The sequence below is a fragment of the Plecotus auritus genome (assembly GCF_963455305.1).
Source record: "Plecotus auritus genome assembly, chromosome: 4".
In the NCBI taxonomy this organism is placed as follows: domain Eukaryota; kingdom Metazoa; phylum Chordata; class Mammalia; order Chiroptera; family Vespertilionidae; genus Plecotus; species Plecotus auritus.
In genome coordinates, this window is record NC_137775.1 from 164,433,312 (window position 1) to 164,457,153 (window position 23,842).

The 23,842-nt window shown below is 34.1% G+C and overlaps 1 protein-coding gene across 1 annotated transcript in view; it reads left to right on the forward strand.

Moving 5' to 3' along the window:
• The window catches only part of VPS50 (VPS50 subunit of EARP/GARPII complex), a 123,621-nt gene that overhangs the window by 67,340 nt on the left and 32,439 nt on the right, over positions 1-23,842 (forward strand). Inside the window, exons 14-20 of the mRNA XM_080667117.1 lie at positions 1,643-1,731; positions 6,618-6,712; positions 7,055-7,153; positions 9,772-9,862; positions 12,355-12,531; positions 15,975-16,093; positions 18,013-18,119. Of these exons, the coding sequence (XP_080523243.1) occupies positions 1,643-1,731; positions 6,618-6,712; positions 7,055-7,153; positions 9,772-9,862; positions 12,355-12,531; positions 15,975-16,093; positions 18,013-18,119 (777 nt within the window). The remainder of the gene's footprint in view (positions 1-1,642; positions 1,732-6,617; positions 6,713-7,054; positions 7,154-9,771; positions 9,863-12,354; positions 12,532-15,974; positions 16,094-18,012; positions 18,120-23,842) is intronic.

Genomic DNA, 23,842 nt, shown 5'->3' on the forward strand with positions numbered 1-23,842 from the left:
TACATGGATATTTTTCAATAAATAATATAGTACTGTAAATGTATTTTCCTTATGATTTTCTTAATGACATTTCTCTTTATTGTAAGAATACAGTATGTAATACATACATACAGCATACAAACTATGTTTTGACTTTTATGTTATCACTAAGGCTTCTGTTCAACAGTAGTTAAAACTTGGAGAGTCAAAAATTATATCTGAATTTTTTGACTGCAATAACCCTTGTGTTCAACTGTCAACTATATTATGTATGTGTATATGTTTACATGTGTGTATTTTCATTAGGTATAGAGTCAAAACTTAAAACTCTATTTGAGTCTTTTTTTTTTATTTTTTTTTTTTATATATTTTATTGATTTTTTACAGAGAGGAAGGAAGAGGGACAGAGAGTCAGAAACATCGATGAGAGAGAAAGATCGATCAGCTGCCTCTTGCACACCCCCTAATGGGGATGTGCCCGCAACCAAGTCACGTGCCCTTGACCGGAATCGAACCCGGGACCTTTCAGTCCACAGGCTGATGCTCTATCCACTGAGCCAAACCAGTTTTGGCATCTATTTGAGTCTTAATATACTTCATCCTCTTTGTTGAGATTGCTTGACCCTAATGTATATATTTTAAGACTGTCCAGGACTCTGATTACTCTGGCAGTCAGCTGACAATATCTAGGAGTCTGTAAAGTCACTTGTACATCTGAAAGCATCCCTTTCATATTCACATTAAGGAATAAAATATTAGGGTTCAGTAATTTGAGATTTATTCTTCACAGAACTTCATAGAACTGAAAGGGTCTTGAGAGTTCACCTGCTGTAGCTCCTGCGAATCCATTGGTATCGGAACGCTTTCCCATTCTAAATGAAACTCCAAAGCTTTCTTAGGTGCACTGCCCTGAGCTGCTGGGCCCCTGGTAGCCAGACCTTACAGATAATAAGGCTTAAGCTGTGGGAGTGGTCAAAGGTATATTAAGCATGGATCTGGGACCTGGCTCATACAAGGCCTTTTGTTGGTTACTAGTGGACACCCTGCTAGCCCAAGATGGGATGATAACGTCACAGTTTTGTTGTTCTGCACAGTTCATTCTCACAAGACAGAATCTTTTTAGTATAAATGTGTATTTTCAGTTGCTTTTAGGGGAAATTTTGTTTGAAGCAGATCATTGATCTTACATGTTGAACTGGACATTGTTAGATTATTTATCTGGAATGGATAAAATTATAAATGTTTATATCATTGCCTCACTATATGAGTGGTTCTGCAATCTGTAATCTTGTTAATATGCAGATTAATTCATAATGGGGCTAATTGGTTCTGCAGTGCCCTGGTAGTAGGGAGTATCTGGGTCATTGAGAACTTGGTGTCTGGGATCACACTACTCAACTTGCAATCCCAGCTCCAATCACACATGAACTAAGTGGTCTTAGGTGTAAAGTACTTAACATTTCAGCTTCTAAGTTTATCTATCTTAACAAATAGATTTAACACTAATAACTATTTTTTGACATTGTTTTGGTTGTATAAATATTGAACGTATTTTCTATATTTATATAGGCTTACAATATATGAGAACCCAAATGAGATTTTTTTTAAAAACAAAAATGTTACTGAGCAAATAAAAAAATCATATACCATTTTTTATTTTCAGAAGGGAGTAATATGAGCAGTGAAGAAACTAATTTTGATCGTGGCTACATTAAAAAGAAATTAGAACATGGACTTACACGAATATGGCAGGTTTGGTTTAAAAATATTTTTTTACAAAAGCTATAGAAATCTTTATGTCAGAGTTGTTTTAGAAATTTAGTGCTTAAATTTTCTGTATTTGTATTTCTTGCATATTTAATCATATTTAGTTTTTCTTTGGAATAAGTCAGTCATTTAATTTAATTTTTATAATTTAGTTGACAATTCTATTTGTTTATACATGGCAATAGAAAAATTTTTTAATTTGAAAATCTCCATGAGAAATATTTTTTTCCTTAATAATTGCTTTTAGTGTTCTAGCAAATGTATGCTTTCTTAAAGAAATTGCTTTCTTATTGAGATACTGTTTATTTTATTTTACTTATTTGTGTTTGTGTTTTCTTTCATTTTCTATTAATTTTGAACTAAATTAAAAGGGTAACTAAATAGGTGATATATTTGGGTTGGAATCTAATATAGAATGAAGAACTTTTTTCTAATTCCATGATTTTTGTGCCTTGAGGGAATCTTACATGTTTATTGCTAAGTGTATATCTTCTTTAGTGTTTCTTTTGCAGTTTAGTACTCAATTATTGTCATCAGATATTAAATTTGTTAATTTGTTAAAGTTTGTTATTTCATAGATAAAATTGTATAATTTTTTAAAATTTCTATTTCTTTGAAGCTTAGAAGACTGTAGAGCTGGTCTCTTAAAGTGTATTTTTTAGTTTTCTAATGAGGCTGATTTTTAGTTTGACAATCTTTTGCAGGATTTCTTTTGAAAAATTATTTAGGCAAATACAGGGTGGGGCAAATGTGGGCTTACAGTTATGAGTGCGTAAAATAGAGTTTATTCTTGTATTATTATTTATTATTGTATTATTTTCAACAACTGTAGACCTACTTTTGCCCCACCCTACATATACTGAAACATAAATTTTCTCAAGAATCACAAAGCAGCTATAAATTAGTGCTCTTCCAACTTTTGATAACTTTACATTGGATATGCTATTTGAATTTTTAATTTATTATTTAAAGTATACTCATATGATAGTTGTAAAAGCTTCAGCTTCTATATTTTCCCAGAGTCAACTACGAGTTGTTTGTTTATTTAGTGTTTTAATAGACTCTAATTTTACTTAGTTGAAATTGTAATTTATAGATTTTCTGGTAGTTCATCGTACTTTGAGATATTGACCTGGCATTTAACATAGCCAGTGGCCATTCAGTCAGGCAACCTGATGTCATTCCTGATATAGGAAAATCTATTAATATACAGTTTCCAAAGCTATTCTTATTTAAACATTTGGCCAGTTTAATAAAAGTCATCATGCTTTTGAGTATAGATTACTGTGTTGTAGGATTCAAGCTTTAGAATATCTTCATCTCCATCACTCTGGAGTTGCTTTTGCATCACTAGCCCCAGTTCTCAACTAGTTCTAGAAGAGGACTTTGCATACTTTAGGAATTCATTGAGTATTTTTTAAATTGAAGTCACAAGACTCAATGCAATTGAAAAAAAAAAAAGTTGAATAAATAATACTGTGTGGAAGACTGTATTCGTGGGTTTGAGAACATGGTGGTGAATCCATGGTCCTTGACCTCATGGGCATACAAACCTAGCCATATGAAAGTTTTGGTCTTCCAGGATTTTCTTTTTTATCTTTAAATATTTGATAGGTGAGAAATGACATTTTTAAATGCTTATTAGTAATTTCTTTTTTTTTCTTTTTTTGTAGAGCTTACAATATTTCTACTTTTTGTGAATTTGAGATTTTTTTCACATCTTAGTATGCCACCCACTTGTAAAATTATTCTTTGGGCATTTGAAAAATAACTCTTTATTTCTTCTTTTTGTTGGTAACTAGATCTTATATGTATTTAAAGAAAGCTTATTGTTAATTATACTAGAGGCCTGATGCACGGATTCGTGCACTGGTGGGGTCCCTCGGCCTGGCCTGTGCCCTCTCACAACTTGGGACCCCTCGAGGGATGTCGGAGAGCCAGTTTCCGCCCAATCAGGCACAGGCCAGACTGAAGGACCCCACCGGTGCATGAATCCATGCACCAGGCCGGTTTCGGCCCAATCCCCGCAGGCCAGGCCGAGGGACCCCACTGGTGCACGAATCTGTGTACTGGGCCTCTAGTACACCGGTTGCCAACTGGTGGTCTGTGGACCACTGGTGGTCCTTGAGGTCCGAAAGGTTGGCAACTGCTGGCTTAAGGAAACCTCTTTGGAGCAGTAGTCGCATGAGGTTTGAAAGGTTGGCAACCGCTGCGCTAGTATGCATATAAGATCTTTGGTTAATCTCTTCCTACCCTCTCCCCTCCCCTCTTCCCTCTGAGATTCATCAGTCTGTTCCATGTTTCCATGCCTGTGGTTTTTGCTCCTGCATTGAGCGTCTGCCTCCAGTGGTCAGTGCACATCATAGCTTTCAGCTGGTCAGCTGGTCACTTAGGCTTTTATATATATAGACTAGAGGCCCAGTGCACAAATTCGTGCACAGGTGGGATCCGGCTGGCCCACCCTGATGGGGGCTGATCGGGGCCAGCCCAGCATGGGGGAAGGGCTGTGGGCGGTTGGCCGGCCGGCCCTGACTCCGATCGGGGTGGGCCGATCGGGGGCCAGGCTGGCCAGGGGAGGGGCTGCGAGAGGTTGGCCAGCCGCAGTGGTTGTCATAGTGACTGGTTGTTCTGGTCGTTCTGCTCATTCCAGCTTTCCAGACCCTGGCTTTTTATATATATAGATTATTTTAATCTATATCCTAATTTTTTGTGTGTTTTTTTTTCTTGGTTTATGCAATTTTGAGGGAGGAATTTTAATCTTCCAGAATGACTATTGTTTTGTCAGGTTTTTCTTTTATTTCTAATAGCTTTTGCTTTTTTATACTTGCATGCTATGTTGATTGATGCTGTAATGGAATAGCCACTTAACTTCTTTGTATATAAATCCCATCATTAATTTATAAAAATAGCTATTTTGTTCTAAGGCATTTTGATATGAATTCTAATTTATCTTATTATTACCATTGCTATTTTATTTTGTCATATTTTCCTGGTAAATCTTTGACCACCTCCTTATTTTAAATATTTTTGGATTAGTTTTAGTTGTGTGTCCCTTAAGTGTAAAAAACTTTTTTCAAGAGAGGGACTTTATCTTTTAATTTAGCAATTGAATCTGTTTATATTTATTAGAGTTTTAATTCCTACTTCTTTAATTATTAGAGAAGTTGAACATTTAAAAATCTGTTGTTGATTTGTGTATTTTTATTTTATTATTTTTTTAATTTTCTAAATACAGATTCTTTATTTATTTTGACTTTGAAGCATAGTGATCTATTTTTTATTTGTTTTTTTAATTATTTGTGAATTTTTTAGTTATGTTTTTTGTTCATAGGTTCTAAATAAATTATGCAAGAAATGAATAATCCTTTGTATATAGTTTATCTGTTTTCACTTATAGTTTCAATATGCAGATAGTTAAGATTTTTAAGAGGTCAAACTAGTGACCTTTGTTTTTTGTGATTTGCGTTACATTTATTCTTAAAATGTTCTTTCCTTTGTAAAGCTTAGATAAATATTCATCTGGTAATTATAAATGTATTTATCTAAACTTTGGATTAGTTGCAATATCCCAATACCTAGAATACTGCCTAGAATACTTAATAGGTACTCAGATTATATTTTTTCTTTATTGTATTAATTTTTAATCCTTCTAAAACATACAAAACATTTATTTAATACATTTCATATTTCTTTTGATATTAAGAGAGGAAGTTTCCCCCACTTCCCAATCTAGTTAGTTTTTCCTTTGCTACTTGCTGGCTAATCTTTTTCTTCCCTCTTTATTTGTTACTCTTCTTTGTAGCAGGGTACAGGGAAAAAAGGAGACTTTGAAGGCAGATAGACCTGGATTCAAATCTTAGCTTTGTCACTCAAGTTTCTCTTCTTAGGGGGATAATATATGCTTGCTTAACAGTGCTGTCCTAGGGTTAACAATTATGCATATGTAAGGTTCTAATCATAATGATTGAAACAACGTAAATAATCAGAACAGTGAATTTTACTGCTGTTCATTAAGCTCTAGTGTATATATTAGCACTATTTCTGAGTTATTTGTTCTATTATGGTGATTTCTTTGTATATTGTTAGCATTCTTTTAAAAAAGTTTTTAATATATTTGATACAGGATTGCCGATAGTACTAGTCCTCCAACATTACTCATAACTTTCATTCTATCTTTTCAAAGTTTATTTTTTTAAAAGCAATTATTGCCTGTTTATTATTTCCAGTGAATTTTAGAATCTTTGAAAGACAAATTTTGATGTTGATTTGAATTAGAATTTCATTGAGCCTCTACATTAATTTGGATAAATTGACATATTATCATTATTTAGTCACTGTCCTATTCCTTGACTTTCAATTTATTGAAATTTCTTTTATTTCTCATTAGAGTGCTAGTTTTTTTATAGGTATGATATTTATTATTAAAGTTATTTCTAAGTATATTGTAATAATCTATTTTAAATGGAATCTCTCCATTTTAAAGTACTACAGCAGATACACATGAAAACTATCAAATTTTTATATATTATATATAATCACTTCAATAGTTGTCTTATTCATTCTAATAATTTTTGAATAGATTATTTTGGGGTTTCTAGCCTATAAATGATTTTCCATATTCTGTATGAGGATATAATTCTTATCTTGCATGTGCGGGTGTATGTAAAATAGTGGTGATCATTACTATTACTGTATTATATCTGATGTTTATGAAATTGTCTCTGTGATATCACCCTTAAGTCTAGATAGATATTCTTTATCAATTAAGTATATATTTCTGTCTCATTTTAATGTGTAACTATAGAATAAATAGTTCTAAAAACTTATTTTCAATATTTTGCATTTACTTGAAAACATTTATTTTTTTACAGGATGTTCAGCTAAAAGTAAAGACCTACTTGCTTGGAACTGATTTGTCTATATTCAAATATGATGACTTCATCTTTGTTTTGGATATAATCAGCAGGTAGTGATTAAGATCTTGTCCTATTCTTTGATTGATTCAACCATGATAATTAAAGAAATCATAATTATCAAAGAAATCACGATTTCAGTGAGTTATCATGTATAACTTCTTTAGGGAAATGAAGATAATTGAGCTTTCATTATTTTCTTCTGGGTTTGTATGTGAATCTGTTTAAATATTTCTACCCTTTGGATGTTTATAAACCATAATGTCTTTATGATCTTTAGAATTTCTTCAAATATCCAGATTTCATTATTCACTATCTTTGAAACTTCTGGACTTCTTTTTTTTACTATAATCAGGATGTTGATGAAATTTATATAAATCTTTTTATCCAACTAGGTTGATGCAAGTTGGAGAAGAATTTTGTGGTAGCAAATCTGAAGTTTTGCAAGAGTCTATTAGAAAGCAAAGCATCAATTATTTTAAGAACTACCACAGGTAAGAACTTTAATAAAATATGAACTATTTAGGTGTTGAGGGTACTTTGGTCTATTTCTAATTAAACTTTTAACATTAATTGGTTTAAAACAATTACTTTTGAATTTGAAAGTATGTGTTCTTTGTAGCTCTTTTTAGGATGGTTCAGGATTTTTTTTTTTTTTTTTTTTTTTTTTACCAAAAATCTTATATCTCATTACTTATTCATTGTCAATTTTAATATAATCTTTGTCTTGAGGGTCTCAAAATATTGAGCTAATTATTGAACTGATTTCTTTCTGGGTGAAAGATGATTATTACATCAGGGTTCACCAGAAGGATTTGGCCACTGTGCTATGCCTGACTATCTCTGTGAGCTAGCAAGAAAGTTAAACCAGTAGAGGCAGCACTCGGTGAGGGTGCTTGTAGGCATCTGCTTTTTGGAAGTAAGAAGGCTTCTAGAGAAGAGGGCACGAGCTATTCAGAGGGTAGCTACAAAGTGAAGATTATGTACTACGTTACTTTGCAAAACAATCACTACTGACTTTCCACAGGGTGATTAGGAATGGCTTTGGGGAGGGAGGAAGGTGGGAAATAATGTTCATATGGCAATGTGATAGATAGTATACTTAAAACAGCATTAAATGAGAGACCTAACATAGAGGGTGTCCCAAAAAAATTTATATGCAGTGTTTATTAAAATACATTTCATTTTCAAAATTGAGCTATCAGCTGTTAAAGTGTGTATATATTTTTGGGAGGCACTCTGTATATTCGCTTTTGGTAGTAGCTGGACTCTGTGCTGTGTCCCTTACATACATTTTATTGTTTCAATTGAGTTCAGTCTTACTTTTCACTCTGTATTTTTACTTTTTAAAATTCAGTTTTGATTTTATTGTTACTTGGTGCAGGGAGAGTCAGGATTTGAAATTCTGCTTTCTCTCTTTGTTTGAAGTCAACATCTGATCACAGTTGTATCTGCCATTCAGAAGAGAGGTTATGAGATATTAATAATTAAGTATGTTTAAGTACAAGTGTTCTCTGTTAATTGTAAACTTAAATATTTGTTTTGAAAGAAAACAAATTTAATGAGAATGTTTAAAAATAAAAGAAAAGTTTTAATTGGTTAAGCCTCAGGAAAACAGTGTTAAGGGAAAATGAAACCCTAACACTGCCTTTATTTATAAGTTTCTTTTTTTGTCAAAACTTAAGCCCTGCTAAAATAGAAGGCCTGACTTATACACATTGCACATTGCTGTGCAAAAGAAGAGTGTCTTTTTAATCATACATAGAAGAGGATAAAGGACTCTGAAGTAGCCAGGAGCCGTACTGACTGTTAGAACTAAGGCATGCCAGATGTCCATTTCCAAACAATTGCTTTATATCCAGCAGGCAACTGGAGACCTTTTGGTGTTCCTGGTACTGACTGCAAGATGCATGCAGTGCAAAAACTGACTTTTTAAATGGTCTCCTTTCTGTATTTTTTACTTATTGTCAAAAAGACATACACACATACAGGAGAAAGTAATGTGAAGACAGGCAGATTGTAATGTTGTGGCCATAAACCAAGTAATGGTGGCAACCATCATAAGCTGGAAGGGGCAAAGGGAACAGATTTTCCCCTAGAGTTTTGGAGATGTGTAGCCCTGCTGACATCTTGATTTCAAACCTCTGGCCTCCAGAACTGTGAGAGATTGAGTTTCTATTGTTCTAGATCACCTAATTTGTGGTAATTTGTTACAGCTATTGGAAACCAATAAAGAGTGGAATTGCTGGGTCATATGATAACTCTATGTTTAACATTTTGAGGAACTGCCAAACTTTTCCAAAGCCGCTACACTGTTTTACATTTCCAGAAGCACTGTCTAGGATTCTAATTTCTCCAAAACCTTGCTAACGCTTGTTATTGTCTGTCTCTTTGATTATAGCTATCCTAGTGGGTGTGAAGTGGTATCTCATTATCGTTTGGATTTACATTTCCCCAATGAGTGACAATGTTCAGAATCTTGTTATGTACTTACTTGTCATTTGTATATCTTTGTTGCTGAAATGGTGTTCAAAGCCTTAGCCTATTTTTTAATAGCATGTTTTTTTATTGTTGAATTGTGAGACTTGTAAACTTTTATAGTTTTAGTTCTTACATTAGGTCTGTGGTCCATTTTAATTAATCTTTATATATGGTGTGAGGTATGGGCGCAATCACTTCAGCATGATTATGATCTATGCTGTTTAATATAAAGCATTTATTAGTATTTATGATTTCATAAATTCTGTAAATTACTTCCCTATTTTTTTTTTGCATTGATATTTGATTAGCTGAGGATATTTTAAGTACATGATTTAGTGAGTAGCTTTTGGCTTAGTCTCTTAATAAAAATGTCATTTTCTGTGTATTATTATTTTTGTAACATAGTAAAAAATATTCAGAATTAAGTAAATATTTGAGTTTTTTAGTAAGTATAAGAGTCTTTTAAGGTTGATATCATATTAACAAAAGTAAATGTGCCACAGTGTTCTCAAAGTTGGTTATGATCATGATGATCTTAAATTGTTTATATTTTATTCATTTTTTAATTCTTATGTATAGTATACTTCTTACTTTTTGGAGTTTTTGTTGTTGTTGTTGTTTTTTTTTTAAGAACACGGCTTGATGAACTGAGAATGTTTCTAGAGAATGAGACCTGGGAACTTTGTCCTGTTAAGTCAAATTTCAGCATTTTGCAACTTCATGTAAGTGTTTCTTAAAAACAAATAAATCTGTTTTTTATTTAGTCATCCTTAAAAAAAAATACGTGAGAGCATGTACAAAATAAATTAAAGAATAGTGCCTTTTCTTCCATAAAAGTAATTAATAGCAAGCCTCTTTTATAGGAGGGATCCTTTTTGGATATCAAACTATTTTTATAAGTTCAGTTTACTGACAAATGCTCTTTTGCTTAAGAAGAGTAACAATTAAAATAAATTTTTTCTTATAATTCCATAAAAATTACTTTATTTAAATTTCATAAAAAGTTAACCAGTTATATTTTGATGGTCTTTAATGAAAATGCTTATATTTGCAGAATTTTTATCATTTCTTCAGAGGACTACCAGGATCTTAATTTATGCTGCAACTCATAAATTTGCCTCTAATGAGGAAATACCTCAGAAATAAAAGAGGCATTTATAAAAACCACTCTTAACTATTCTTTATTAGTCAATTGATCCTGGAATCCTTAATTGAATTTGTAATCTGTGGAAATATCTTTAAGTGATCTGATTTTTCCCTTGGTTGAAACACATTGTAGATAAATATTCTTTTTGTGATAGATTTTGTACTACAAATATCAAATGTCAAGATACTGTGTATAAACTTAGAAGGTCTAGTGCATTTAGTTTTTGCCTTTGGGAGGAATGGCTTTCTTGAATCAATTTTCTTATTCTGGATAAATGTAAAGAATACGTGCTAAATGTTTTTTTATAGGGATAATCTTTATGCTCATGTTATATAATAGCTTACTTGTTATCCAGTTCTATCATATTGCTTTCCTAATGTGGAAATATTAAATAACTGAAACATGTTGATTAATAACTGCTTTCAAATACAGGAATATTAACATTAATTTAAAAATTATTTTAGAATTCATATATTACTTTGATTCCTTAACATTATTTAAAATTCTAACGTTGATTTTAGTATGTCTATTTAAATAATTTTGTTTGAATTTGTGTTTAACCAGTGCACACACACTTGGTATAGTTATAAGACAACTTATTTTACAAAGTACATTGAAACATTTCCATCCAAGTGAGCATTACCTTCTCTAAGTAGTTACCTTGAAGTTTCAGTTATGCAAGATGAACAAGTTTTAGAAATCAACTGTACAAGATTTCGCCTATAGTTAACAATACTGTTTGTGCACTTACATTTTTTTTAACAGGATAGATCTCATGTTAAGTGTTCTAACCACAACAAAAGTGGTTACCTTGACACAAGGATTCTTATAGAAGTTTTTTAAAATTGTCTCTTAATTTATAGTCACTTCTTGTTTAGAATTATAAAAATAATGGCATGATTTTTAAGCAGTATGATTAATCTGATTTAATGTGTACTTGCAATTTTAAAAGACAATAAACATCATTTGAAACTTAACAAGCCAATGTAATTTTAAGAAGATTATCATTGTATATGGAAAAAATTAAATTTAGGATTAATACTAAAAATTAAAAGGTATAAGAAAAATATATAGTGCATTTTTATTAAAAATAATCAAACCAATAGTTTGCAATTCAGAGGAACTTTAGGATTATGCAATCTTCTCCTCTAATTAGCTGCATGATCTTCAACTTTGCACTGGATCTCTCCAGACTGCCTCAGTTTCCTTATGTGGAAAATGCATGATTTGGACTGGGAGCTACAACTCCTTTGCTTTAGCATTTGTGATTCTCTCATTCTAGATGACCCTCTTATTTTATAGATGGGAAAATTGAGGCACACAGAAGCCAGGTGACATTCCCAACATTATAGGAAGTTAATGTAATGTAATGGATTAATGGCAAGCTAGGACCATAAGATTTATTAGCTGACCTCAGCATGTATGTTTGTGCTATCTGCTTCTTGGCATATGAAGAAAAATAAATGAAAATTTATAGACGGGGATGGGATGGAGATGGGAGAGGGCATAGAGGGGATAAATGGTGTTGGAAAAATAAAATTATTTTAAATTAAATTTAATTTTTTAAAAGAAGAAAGTTTATAGCCAACATTATAACAAAGATATATTCTACATGCTTTGTTTTTGGTGATTTTGTATAGAACATCTTAAATGGTACAATAAGTATGCAAGGTGTTTAACCTAACAATAATTAGTTTTAACAGACTATTGATTAAAACCATATCCTATTAATGCTTTTGCTGCTATGTTAAATTTTTCAGAATTATCATTCAAATTTAAATTATTTTTAAAAATTTCCTGTGCAGTTACATAAAGTAAGCCAAAAGTAGCTTAATGCAGATAACACTGTTGTGATACTAGCAACTGAGTTTGTCTTTAGGAAAACTTTTGACTATGTAATTCTGAGTTTGTGCTTTGACACAACTTGTAGGATTTAACAGTGAACAATCTTAAGAATCAGAATTAATCCCCCCCCCCCCACTAACTCTACATTTACAGTGATGGAATGTCTATGTATTTGAATTTTATTGTTTCTAAAAGGTATATGGCTCCTTTTCTAATGTCTAGGAATTTAAATTCATGGAACAGTCTCGTTCCCCATCAGTTTCACCTAGTAAGCAGCCAGCCTCAACGTCCTCAAAAACAGAGACCTTGTTTGAGCAATACTGTAGTGTTGGGAATCCATTTGAAATTCATGCCAACCACAATGATGAAGAAACAGAAGATGTCCTGGCTTCTAACGGGGTAGGTGGTGTTTTTAAAACATATTGGGGAACATTAAGTGATGTTTTCTTTTTGAAGAGTTTTCTACCAAGGTAATTGGCTAGATTTATTTATTTGTCCATTCACCACCCATATCCCTACCTATATATTACTTCTGTTCCTGTGTTACTACTTGTACAGGTAATGGCTTTATAATATGCTTTCTTGACATTGTCCTTTTGAATGATAAAATTTGCCTATGTGTTTACTTTGTGTTCTTATTAGACTACTTTATGTTCCTACCAGATTAATGGAGTAGGAGTATAGGTTCTTTATTGCATACTAGAGGCCCGGTGCACAAATTCGTGCACCAGTGGGGTCCCTCGGCCTGGCCTGCGGGATCGAGCCGAAACCAGCTCTCTGACATCCTTTGAAGGGTCCCAGATTGCAAGAGGGTGCAAGCCAGGCCGAGGGACTCCACCCATGCATGATCAGGGCCGGGGAGGGGTGCAGGAGGGCTCCAGGGCATGTCCAACCATTCTTGCTCAGTCTCGATTGGCTGGACCCCAAGCTAACCTAGTGGTAGGAGCGTCTGCCCTTGGTGGTCAGTGCACGTCATAGCAACTGGCCGACTGGTTGACTGTCTGCCCCCTGGTGGTCAGTGCATGTCATAGGAAGTGGTTGAGCAGCCTTAGCATATCATTAGCATATTACGCTTTGATTGGTTGAACGGATGACTGGACACTTAGCATATTAGGTTTTTATTACATAGGATTTATCTGATTTGTTGGACACATGGATGCATGAGAAAATAGATCTGCACTTTTTTTCTCAACTCCACTCTCGGGCAGCTAAGAGTGTCATTTTGTTCTATGTCCTTTTCTTGATAGAGGATAATGTCTTACCTGGCATGGTTGTTTTTGGGTTTGGAAGTATGATGTTTTAATAACACTTGAGCAGCTCAAAAAAACAATATAGAGTAGAGATAGTGTGGGTTTATGGAAAGTGTTTGAAGGCAAACTTTCTATTAGCTCTGTGGCCCTTCACTCTCAGTTTCTCCATAATTACAATGGGGGAATTCTTCATAGTAACCTACAGGATGTTTTCACAATATTTCATTTAGCTGAGTCCTTCTGATATTCATGATTTCCAGAGGAAAACATCATTTCCAGAGGAAAACAGTATGACTTTTATTTTAGGTTTGATGAAGCTGAAATTGAAAACTTAAAATTTGACAAAAATCTGTTGAGTTATGTGTATTTTAGTTTTGGCATTTTCTTTTGTGTTTAGTGAAGATGTAATTTTAAAAAATACTGCCATGAAAGTATACCATTATCACTTTTTATCATGAAGTAGAAGTTACTTTATAGTAAATCACATTTAAAATGACAATTTATTGATTCTTTGTGTAATTTTGCCTTGGTAAAGTAGACTAAACTGAAAGAATTTAAAAGTCACTCCAATGTTTTTGAAATAATATCCCTCTCTGTATTGGTAATTTTTTTCAATTTAAATCTCACATAGCATTTGATTCTCATTGTTTGTGGCACTTGTGTTTTTTAGAGTCGCCATGAACCCCGAATTAGCAAATACAGAACCACTGCTCCTATGGGAAATATGGGATTAGGTACCTATGAGCCTCTAGTCATAATATTTTCATTAACTGATCATTTTATGTATTTTTGTTTTATGTGTATTTTTGCTTAAAGACACCTAATTTAATATATGCTGTTAATTCATTAACATTGAACTCAAGGCCAACAGCACTGTAACTCATGCCTGAATGAAGTTTGTCTAACACGTGTTTTTGCAGTACGGCACACTACAGTTCTCTTGCACTTAGGAACACTAGATAACACTTAGTATTATGCGGGGGGCCAGTCTAAGCAGTGAAATTATCAGCAAAAAGTACAAAATTTTTGAAAAATGTGGCACTAATTAGACTATGAAAAGGACACTTGTTTACAGCAGGAGAGCTAGTTGGGAACGTATATGTTGGGTAACCCCAAAATTTCTCCTCTCTGACCATATCCATGAATGACCATGAAAGTATCGTGAAGAATTATTGTTGGGGTTACAAATAAATTTTAGTGAGTAGGAAAATTTGCAAATATAGAATCCTTGAAACTGAGGATCTATTTTACTGTGGAATCGTGAAGCCCTGTCGTTGTAACCAGGAGAGTTTGTGTAGAACACCTTCCGGATTGTCATCAGGACTACTCGTGTACAAGTAGTGGAGTGTACCTGTCATGCTCGTCTGTAGTTATTAATATTGATCTAATCTTTGAGGTACAGCCTAAGTCCTGGAGGGTCAGGGTCCACAGCTTAATATGGCCTTTCATAATGCTTTAGAGACTCAAAAACAATTGGTGAATTAGGTTAACTTCTTCCTATGTCCTCATTATACTGACCTCCTGAACTGGCAAATGGGGAGAAAACTTTCTAATAGAATTGTTTTGAAAATTCAATGAGATAATTCATGAAAGCACTTGGCAGAGTATTTGGTTAAAACTTTATCAATGTTAGCCATGCCCTAACTGGTTTGGCTCAGTGGATAGAGCGTTGGCCTGCGGACTGAAAGGTCCCAGGTTCGATTCCAGTCAAGGGCATGTACCTTGGTTGCGGGCACATCCGCAGTAGGGGGTGTGCAGGAGGCGGCTGATCGATGTTTCTCTCTCATCAATGTTTCTAACTCTCTATCCCTCTCTCTTCCTCTCTGTAAAAAAAAAACACCACAATAAAATATTAAAAAAATAAATAAAATAAATGTTAGCCATTAGTTATTCATATTACTCACAATATTTGATGATGATGATGATGATACCATTGCTTCCTTTGCTGTGCATTGACTCTACTCCTCTCCTATGCTGGCACAGGGCAATGGTGCCATAAAGATGGGAAACTGTTACGAGGGTACCTTTCTTTAAAAAATCCACCATTTTTGTTTTTTTTTCTCAGTAGTCCCTAGTTGCTAAGCCTAATTTTTTAAGTTTCCTTTGGAATTAAATCTCATTCATCATAATGAGATAGAACATTAGCATGTGTGTTCTGCGTGTTTATTAAGCTGTATTAACATTCCAGTGTGCCAGAATGTATACTCAATCTCTTTACAATGAGTTAGCAAGTTAGAACTTGTGATGAAACCACTTGGAAGAAGAGATTACTTTTAAAAATCACATGAACATTTTTTTTCTCCTAAGGCCAGCAGGATGTTTATTTTCTTTATGTACATATTTGATTTTTTTAATGTTTACAAACTTCAGTAGGTAAAATGTTTGCATTTTATTTATTTATTTTTTTGAGCTGGTTAAGGTAGGATGATGAAGAAGAAAGTGGAATGATTTTTGATGGCAAAATGAAGCTAAGTTATTAAGAACTTCCTTCTATAACTACTTCTTATAAAATTGGATACGTTTTTGTGTTGAAACACTCCAATGACGGTTGGCTTTTCATACTCATTTTTGAACATTCTGTGTTTTCTTCAGTATGAATCTGATGAACAGGAAAAAAGTGCCTATCAGGAGTATGACAGTGACAGCGATGTTCCAGAGGAACTAAAACGCGATTATGTGGATGAGCAGACAGGCGATGCTCCTGTGAAAAGGTACAATTGCTTTTAGGTTGTATGGTATTTTTCATTTTATGTTGCATATTCAACACATAGAATTTCCTTTAAAGGGTAAGAAAAAACAAAAACCAAAAATTGAAAATTTCTGTTGATTATAACATCATGTAACAGAAATTAATATGTTTTTAAAATGATTTTCGAAAGGCTAAAAATGTAGTTTTTTTCTTTAATATTGGATATAATCAACAAGCTCTTAATTTAGAGATCAATGGTATTTGCAGAACAAAAAACAAACCTTCGATTTATACGATCAATGCTGCCTTTGGAGGCAATTTATGCTTCACATAGATCAGAAAACCTCCGGGAGAAAAGTAGTCTTTTTTTTTTTTTTTTTTTTTTTTTTTTTGTCTGTGGAGTTTCTGCCTCAATCTAGTAAATATAAAAAGTCTCCACCTATCTTCCCATGTCATGTATGTTCACTATTTGAGTCTTCTGTTAGGCTCCCTTTTTTTTTACTTGAATTTTGCTTTATGATAAATTCTCCTCTTTAAAAACTTGAAGAAGTAAGTAATATTTTTTGTCACTTTCTCCCAGTTAAGTGGGGCTAATTCTGATATGTAAGTGAATTAATTTCATGACCATCTGGCATTTAATAAGCACGATACACTTTATTTTTAATGACAGATTTAAGTATACCCTTCTCTACATTTTATCCCCAGAGTACCTAGTTATATTTAGTTGATTTGAAATCCCTCAAAAGTGAGCAAGTCATGTAGTTGTGGATATTTTAATTGGGAAAATTTGTTTCTATTGGTTTTCACATATGTGTGATATTTAAGTATCTACATTTATGATCTATTATGAACTGAATGCAACTATTTTGTTGCATGTTTGGGATATATTGTATCCAGAAGGAAAGCTCTAATTAAATTGAAATGAACAAGTAAGATAGATAGTGTCTGCCAGTATATGTGTATATACTTGCATTTTTGGTATGGGTATGTAGTCTCCTACACTATCCTAACTTACGCCTGAGAAGTATATAAATAATGTAAACTACTAAATGCAGTCAGTCAGTTAACAGTTACTATCCATTCCAACTTCTAAGTGTCTCTTAAATTTATCAGAATTCGTTGTGTTTCACTGTTCCTCCTCGTTCATGCAGAAATCACCTCTGTGCCAGATTATTGAAGCAGTCCCCTTACCTTGGCTCCCAGTCTCCAATCTTGCCACCCTTCTAATCCATTCTTGGATACAAATTTAGATTTTTTTCTTATATACAAATTTGATCATGTCTTTTACCTGGTTAAAATTTTAATGGCCCACCCTCTGCATGCAACGTAAGGTTATACTCATTAAGCTTTATTGCCTTCGGTGATCTGGCCTTTACTCAACTTCTTTCTTGTCGCTTCATCTGCCCACTTATTCTCTATGCTAGTCTTGTGAACTCTGTGTGCTTCTCTGAGCATGCTCTGTTCTCTCTTACCTTTGACATTCGTACAAGTTATCCCCCCTTTTTTTTTGTACTTGCCATATCACTTCTACTTTAAATCTAGACTCCACCTCCCAACCCCAGACTCGACCATTATACTTCAGATTCTAAGGAAGGTATTTTTTTCATATTTACCTATCTGAAATCAGGATGCTAGGTACATTTGTAATTTCCCTAGAACATCTGCTTTTCAAAGAGACATAGCTTCTATGTGGTTGGTAATTAATGTCTTAGAATCAAAGAAGTACATTATAGTACTTCATTATTTTGCTTACTAATTTATTTTCCCCTCTGGACTTTAAGCTCTGTAAGAAGGAAGATAATAATCTCTATATTCCCACCTGATACATGGTAAGATTTTCAATAACTAGTTAGTGAATAAAGGATAGATTCTAAGCTGGATAACTTACTGACTTACCACTTGTCAACCCTAATTGCAACTCTTTTGTTTCTCTATATTAAGCATTTCTCGAGAAACCCTAAAGAGCAGGAAGAAATCCGATTACAGTCTAAATAAAGTAAATGCACCCATCTTAACAAATACAACACTGAATGTAATAAGACTTGTTGGTAAGTAGCTACACCTTTTTAAAGAATATTATAGCAGTTACATTAGTCTGCTTTTGTTACGAAATGATTTTTACTTGCCTTTTTAAAAGTTTGAATTGTTTACGTATTTATTTTATACTGTTGACAGTATTACAGATGTTTCCCATTTTCACTCTCTTTTCCTCTCCACCCAGCCGCCACCCCACCCCAGGCCTTCAGCACACTGTCTGTGTCCATGGGCTATGCATCTTTTCAGTGCCTACTGCAGTGAAGGATTTATGATTGTCATATGTCAGTGTTTTCTTATCTTAATTGTTCCAAATAGTGTAATATTAATATTGTTAGTTTTTCTTGTTTCAATTAACTACTTAGTATTTGTATCTCCACATTTTCTAAAATAAACTAATTGAAATGTAGTGAAAAATTCTCTATATGAGGTAGAGGTACAAGTAGGAGGGTGATAGTTCCAGTTTTACATTTATACAATATTTTTTACTTAATTGTTCCATTGATCTTCACCATCTTCCAGTCAGGTAGGCAGAGTGAATTGTGATTCTCTGGCATTTTCAGACACAGTGTTCTATAAGCTAAATATTCTCGCCATAGGAAGTGTAGTTCTGATTACTGATAAGACCTTTATTGATAATTGTGTAAAAGGCAAAAGCATAAAGAAATGATGTGAAATTTTTTAAATGTCAGTATTTAAACATTTTATATGCTATTTCAGCCTTCAAATTTCACAAATTAGTCTGCACATTTGACAAATAAGTTATAGAGATGTCTTCTCAAATTAAGTCATCTATACTAGTCAGGAATTTTAGTGGTTTTCTATAAAATACATTGTATTCTTTTTATGGAGATGAAGACTTCCTATTGCCTAGTTTATACTTGGCTCTGCTAAAATGGTCTGTGTTCTTGAAGATAATTTCTACATTTCATTAATGAGAAGGATAAAGTAGACAGAATGGTTTTTTGAAGTCCCACTTCCTTTAGGGAAAATAGTGGAAAAGTAATAATGAATTAAGAGGAAAAGAAAAGGTATATATTTTCATGACAAAGAAAAATGACAGATTCTAAAAAGCTATTTTATGGATGATTATTGCCAGGGAAATTAGCTTTTCTTCTTTATCAAAGAGAGCTAACCAAATATAGAGTCATGAGGTACTCTCTAGGATATATAGATTCAGAATTAGGAGGGTTCTGAGAGGTTGTCTATTATGAATTCCCATAAAATAAGGATTTCTTTCTATAATGCCCTTAATATGTAGTGGCCATCTAGCCTTTGTTTTATGTCTCACAGTCACTGGAAACCTATTATTTTGCAAGACTACTCATTCTACAACTGGTTTAATTCATTGAAATCTCTTCCTTATGATAAAACCAAAATATCTCTCTGAATTTTGTTTTCTTAGTTCTGTATCTAAAAGCAAAAAGATTAAGTCTATATTTTTTCTCCTACTTTTCCATGTGGTCACTTTTCACATGTGTGGTGGTAGTTATACTGTTCTTCCCTTTTTTCATACCCTCCTCCCCAGTCCATTCTTCAGGATCAATGTGCTCAATTCCCTTACATGGTCCTCGCTGATACAGATATTCCAAATTCTTGTCACTCTCCTGAGCCTCCTGGACTCACTAGTTCTCAGTGTCTGAACACGCTGCTTGAGATGCAGTTTAATGAAGGCAGCTTTTGCTTCGTTATGTTGAAGTAACTAACCATCCTAACATCAGTGGCTTTCAACAGAAGGTTTAAGTTGGCTCCTAAACATCTTAGTTCTGCTCCTTGTGTGTCTTCGTTCTGAGATGCGGGCTGAGAGAATAGCACCAATCTGCACATGGAGAGAAGAGCAAGAGCTGAACCATGTTATGGATGGGGGAAATGATACAATCAAATACATTTAAGTGGTTATTTATATATTTTTAACTTACCTAGTTCAAAAATGACTAGGGGATATCATGTTGTTTTTTACTGTAAAAGCCATATATTCAATAGAGTCAAATAAAATATAAGGCTAAAACAAAATTGAGGAGGGGAGAAATCATGTTTCATTTAGTGAAATGCAAATAACAACTGCAAATCCTCAGTTCTTGGTAGGTGTACAGAAATGAAGAAGGAGTACATTCTGCTATTCTCGTTATCTAAGAAAAGGATAACATGATGATAGAAATGTGCTGCGGGGATTAAATTCAGAAGGCAATAATGACCAGTTCTTATGTAAGGATTGCTGATCAACATAGTGGACACTATTTTCTGATTTATAGAAACAGAAAAACTGTGTTCCTCTGGGCCTTTGATATGTCAGCCCTGGAGAGCAGAGCAATCCTGAATAAAACTTGACTCATGAACTGGGAATCTGACCATTGCAATTCCAGCCTTCTCTACCACCAGAGCTTTTACTGGAGTTGCAATTAGGAATTGCCTTGTATGGTCATTTAACTTACATGTCTTTCCATTTAGGGCTGCCATTAGGTGCTACCATTATTTCCCCAGTAGATTTTTATGTCTGCCATTTTCTCTGTCCCTGGGATGTCTTCATCTCAGCTTGTACATATTCATAAAATAGAATTTTAAGGGAACCACTCACTAAGGGGTCTCTGACTAGTAAATGCACTATTCTACCCCCTGTAGTTATTGCATAAGGTGCTTAAAGATTATAAACTGGCAAAGGTAATATCTCTTTACAAAGTCAGAAGTACAGTTGTGTAAATAAGATAGATTAATTTTTGGTGCTGGGAAGATGAAAGAACTAATTATAGTTGGGAGACACATTTTGAACATTAAAGGCGTATTCAAAATGTCCTTTTCAATGAGTATTTATTTGGCAGATAATTAAGAGAGATTAAACAAAAGAGTGTTAATGGGGCTTCCCAGCCCCAGGTGGTACCTAATTCTGTTAGAAAGCTCAGGGAGTGTTTCCCACGTGCGGAGGACAAATCCAAAAGCTTGACAGTTTCTTGCTGACAGAGGCCGAGCAATTGGAGGGAATCTGGCATCTCTGAAAGAGCCGTGGTATTCAAGGTCTGTGTCCTGGCGGCAGCTCTGGACCGGGCACAGTAGGACTGAGTGGCAGGAGATAGGTTGCCAGAACCCATGCTTATAAAAACTACAGACCTTACAACAAAATTATTACTTTAGCAGCTGGGAAAAATACACACACCAGGATTTAACCAGGATGTGTACATCTGCGGGATTTTGAGGCCACAGTGTGTGTGTATGGTGGAGAGGACATAGAAAGAGGAGGAAAGAGATCCATCACCTTCATTAGCACAGTCTTTTAGGTGGGGCATTAGTATTAGTTATTTTCTCACGGTGATGCATGAAAATATTTAAAAATGAAAATACCTCAGGATACAAACAGAGTCCCTGACCTCCATGTCTCCTTCCTCAGAGAACACTACTCAGTTTCTCCTGTTTTCCTTGGGGAATATTAATATGCATTTACAAGTCTATTTAATATGCGAGTCACTTTTCCTTTTGTTGTTGTTTTTGCTTGTTTCAAAAATTGGATCACACTATATATAGTGTTCTTCATCTGGCTTTTTTGACTTCAACTCTCTGAAGGTTACAGTTAAAATATCTTAAGATATTGCATGTCTTAGTATGCATAGAGCCCATTCTTTTTATGATCCTATTGTATATATGTACCATTGATAAGTCCTTTATTTTTTAACATTTGTTTCAAGTCATTTGATGCTACAAACAGTGCCCATCACAGAAAATATCCTTGAAATATCTTTGTCTGTTCAGATACAGCTGTAGGACAAATTCCTACAAATGTTTCCGCATGCTAGATTATAGATTTTCAGTTTTGGTGCACATTTTCAATTTACCAAGGAAGTTACTAAAGAACTTACTGTAGAGGTTCTGTTAGTTTATCCAACAATGTAGGAGAGTATCTTCTCTCAGTCTCTCAGCAGTGTCATCCAACTCCAGGTGCTCGCCAGTCTGATGGAAAAAATGACATCTCATTCAAAATGTATTTAATTTGAGTGAGTTTAAGCATCTTTTAATATGCTTAAAAAGACATTTCTCTTTGTGAGCTACTTGTCCATATTAATTGCCCATTTTTAAATAAGGATATTATTATGGTTTAATTTCTATATTAAGGAAATTAGTCTTTTTCTGCCATGTGTATTGATTCACTCATTTTCAATCCAATAGATTTTCTTTTGAGCTACTACTTTGTTTCAGGCACTCTGCTAGCTGTTGGGAATATAGTCATGCACAGGACATATTCTGTGTAGTTAAAGAGCCCAATGTGGGAATAACATACAAAATGAAAGGGCCAACTCACTGGACAGCTCACACACCACCTGGCTTTGAAAGAGAAATAGATCCTATTGCCTGATAAAGGCATTCTAGACAGAGTGAAAAGAATAACATGTGCAGCCATGGTGTATTCACATAATACAGGTTAGTTTTCTGCATATGAGAAGCATGATGGAAGTGGGGGACAGAAGCAGGGGAGATGTGGCAGGAAAGGTGGACAAAAATTGGATTTCAGATTGCATTATATAATGTCCCATGAAGCTTATGTAATGTTCTCTGGACATGAACTTAAGGGTTTTAAACAGGTGAAACACAAGCAGATTATTTCTTCTTCTTCTTCTTCTTCTTCTTCTTCTACTTCTTCTTCTACTTCTTCTTCTTCTTCTTCTTCTTCTCCTTCTCCTTCTCCTTCCTCCTTCCTCCTTCCTCCTTCCTCCTTCCTCCTTCCTCCTTCCTCCTTCCTCCTTCCTCCTTCCTCCTTCCTCCTTCCTCCTTCCTCCTTCCTGCTTCTTCCGGCTTCTTCCTTATCACTCTAGCCACAATGTAAAAAAAGAAGAACCTGGGGAAGGTCAAAGGCTAGTTGGGAAGCTGTTGAAATCTCCCAGGCCAGAGATATTGAGGACTCCAGTCTGATTAAAGCAATGGCCATTGTAATGGAGCAGTAGAGACATATTTGAGAGACTTTGGAAATACAGTGGACAGGATTGGAGAATTTGTGATGACAGATCATTCTTAAATTTTAGATTTGTGTGGCCAGTTATCCTATCACAATTAAAACAGGAAAGATGAGAGGGAGACCAAGTTGGAAGCTGATGGTATGTTTGGTTTTAGACATCTGGAGATACCTGTGGGACATTTAAATAGAAATAGTCTATAGACACATGGATAAATAGATTTGGAGATCAGGGGAATAACCATGGTCAGGATACATATTTGGTATAAACTGAGTTAAACCCTGGTAGTAGATGAGTTTATCTTGATAGGGGATAAACTCATCGGTCAGAAGCCCATGAAGGAGGTTGAGAATGCATGGTAGAGGCAGGAGACAAGTGAGGAAGTAAAGAGGAGATCTTGAAAACCAAGAGATAAAAGCCTGTCACAAAGACTGTGCTTTCTTGTTTGTTTGTTTTTTGTTTTTTTTGTGTTTTTTTTTATGATCTAAGCCAGTGACTCTTAAATCTTAGAGTCAAAATCCCCTGGAAGGCTTGTTACCACAGGTTGTTGGACTTCACTCTGGAATGTCTAAACTGGTAGGTCTTGGATATAACCTGAGAACGTGAATTTTTAACAGGTTTCTAGATGATGTTAGTGCTGCTGATAGACTTTGAGAACCATTGGTTCCTTTCTGTGTTCCATTTGAAATGTAAACAGTGTGTGTTTAAATAACAGGGACATTTTTTATTGTATAACAGTCAGTTTAAGTGGTAGTTTGTTTTTTTTATGAATGTAAGTAATTGTATCAATTGTTTTTAAAATA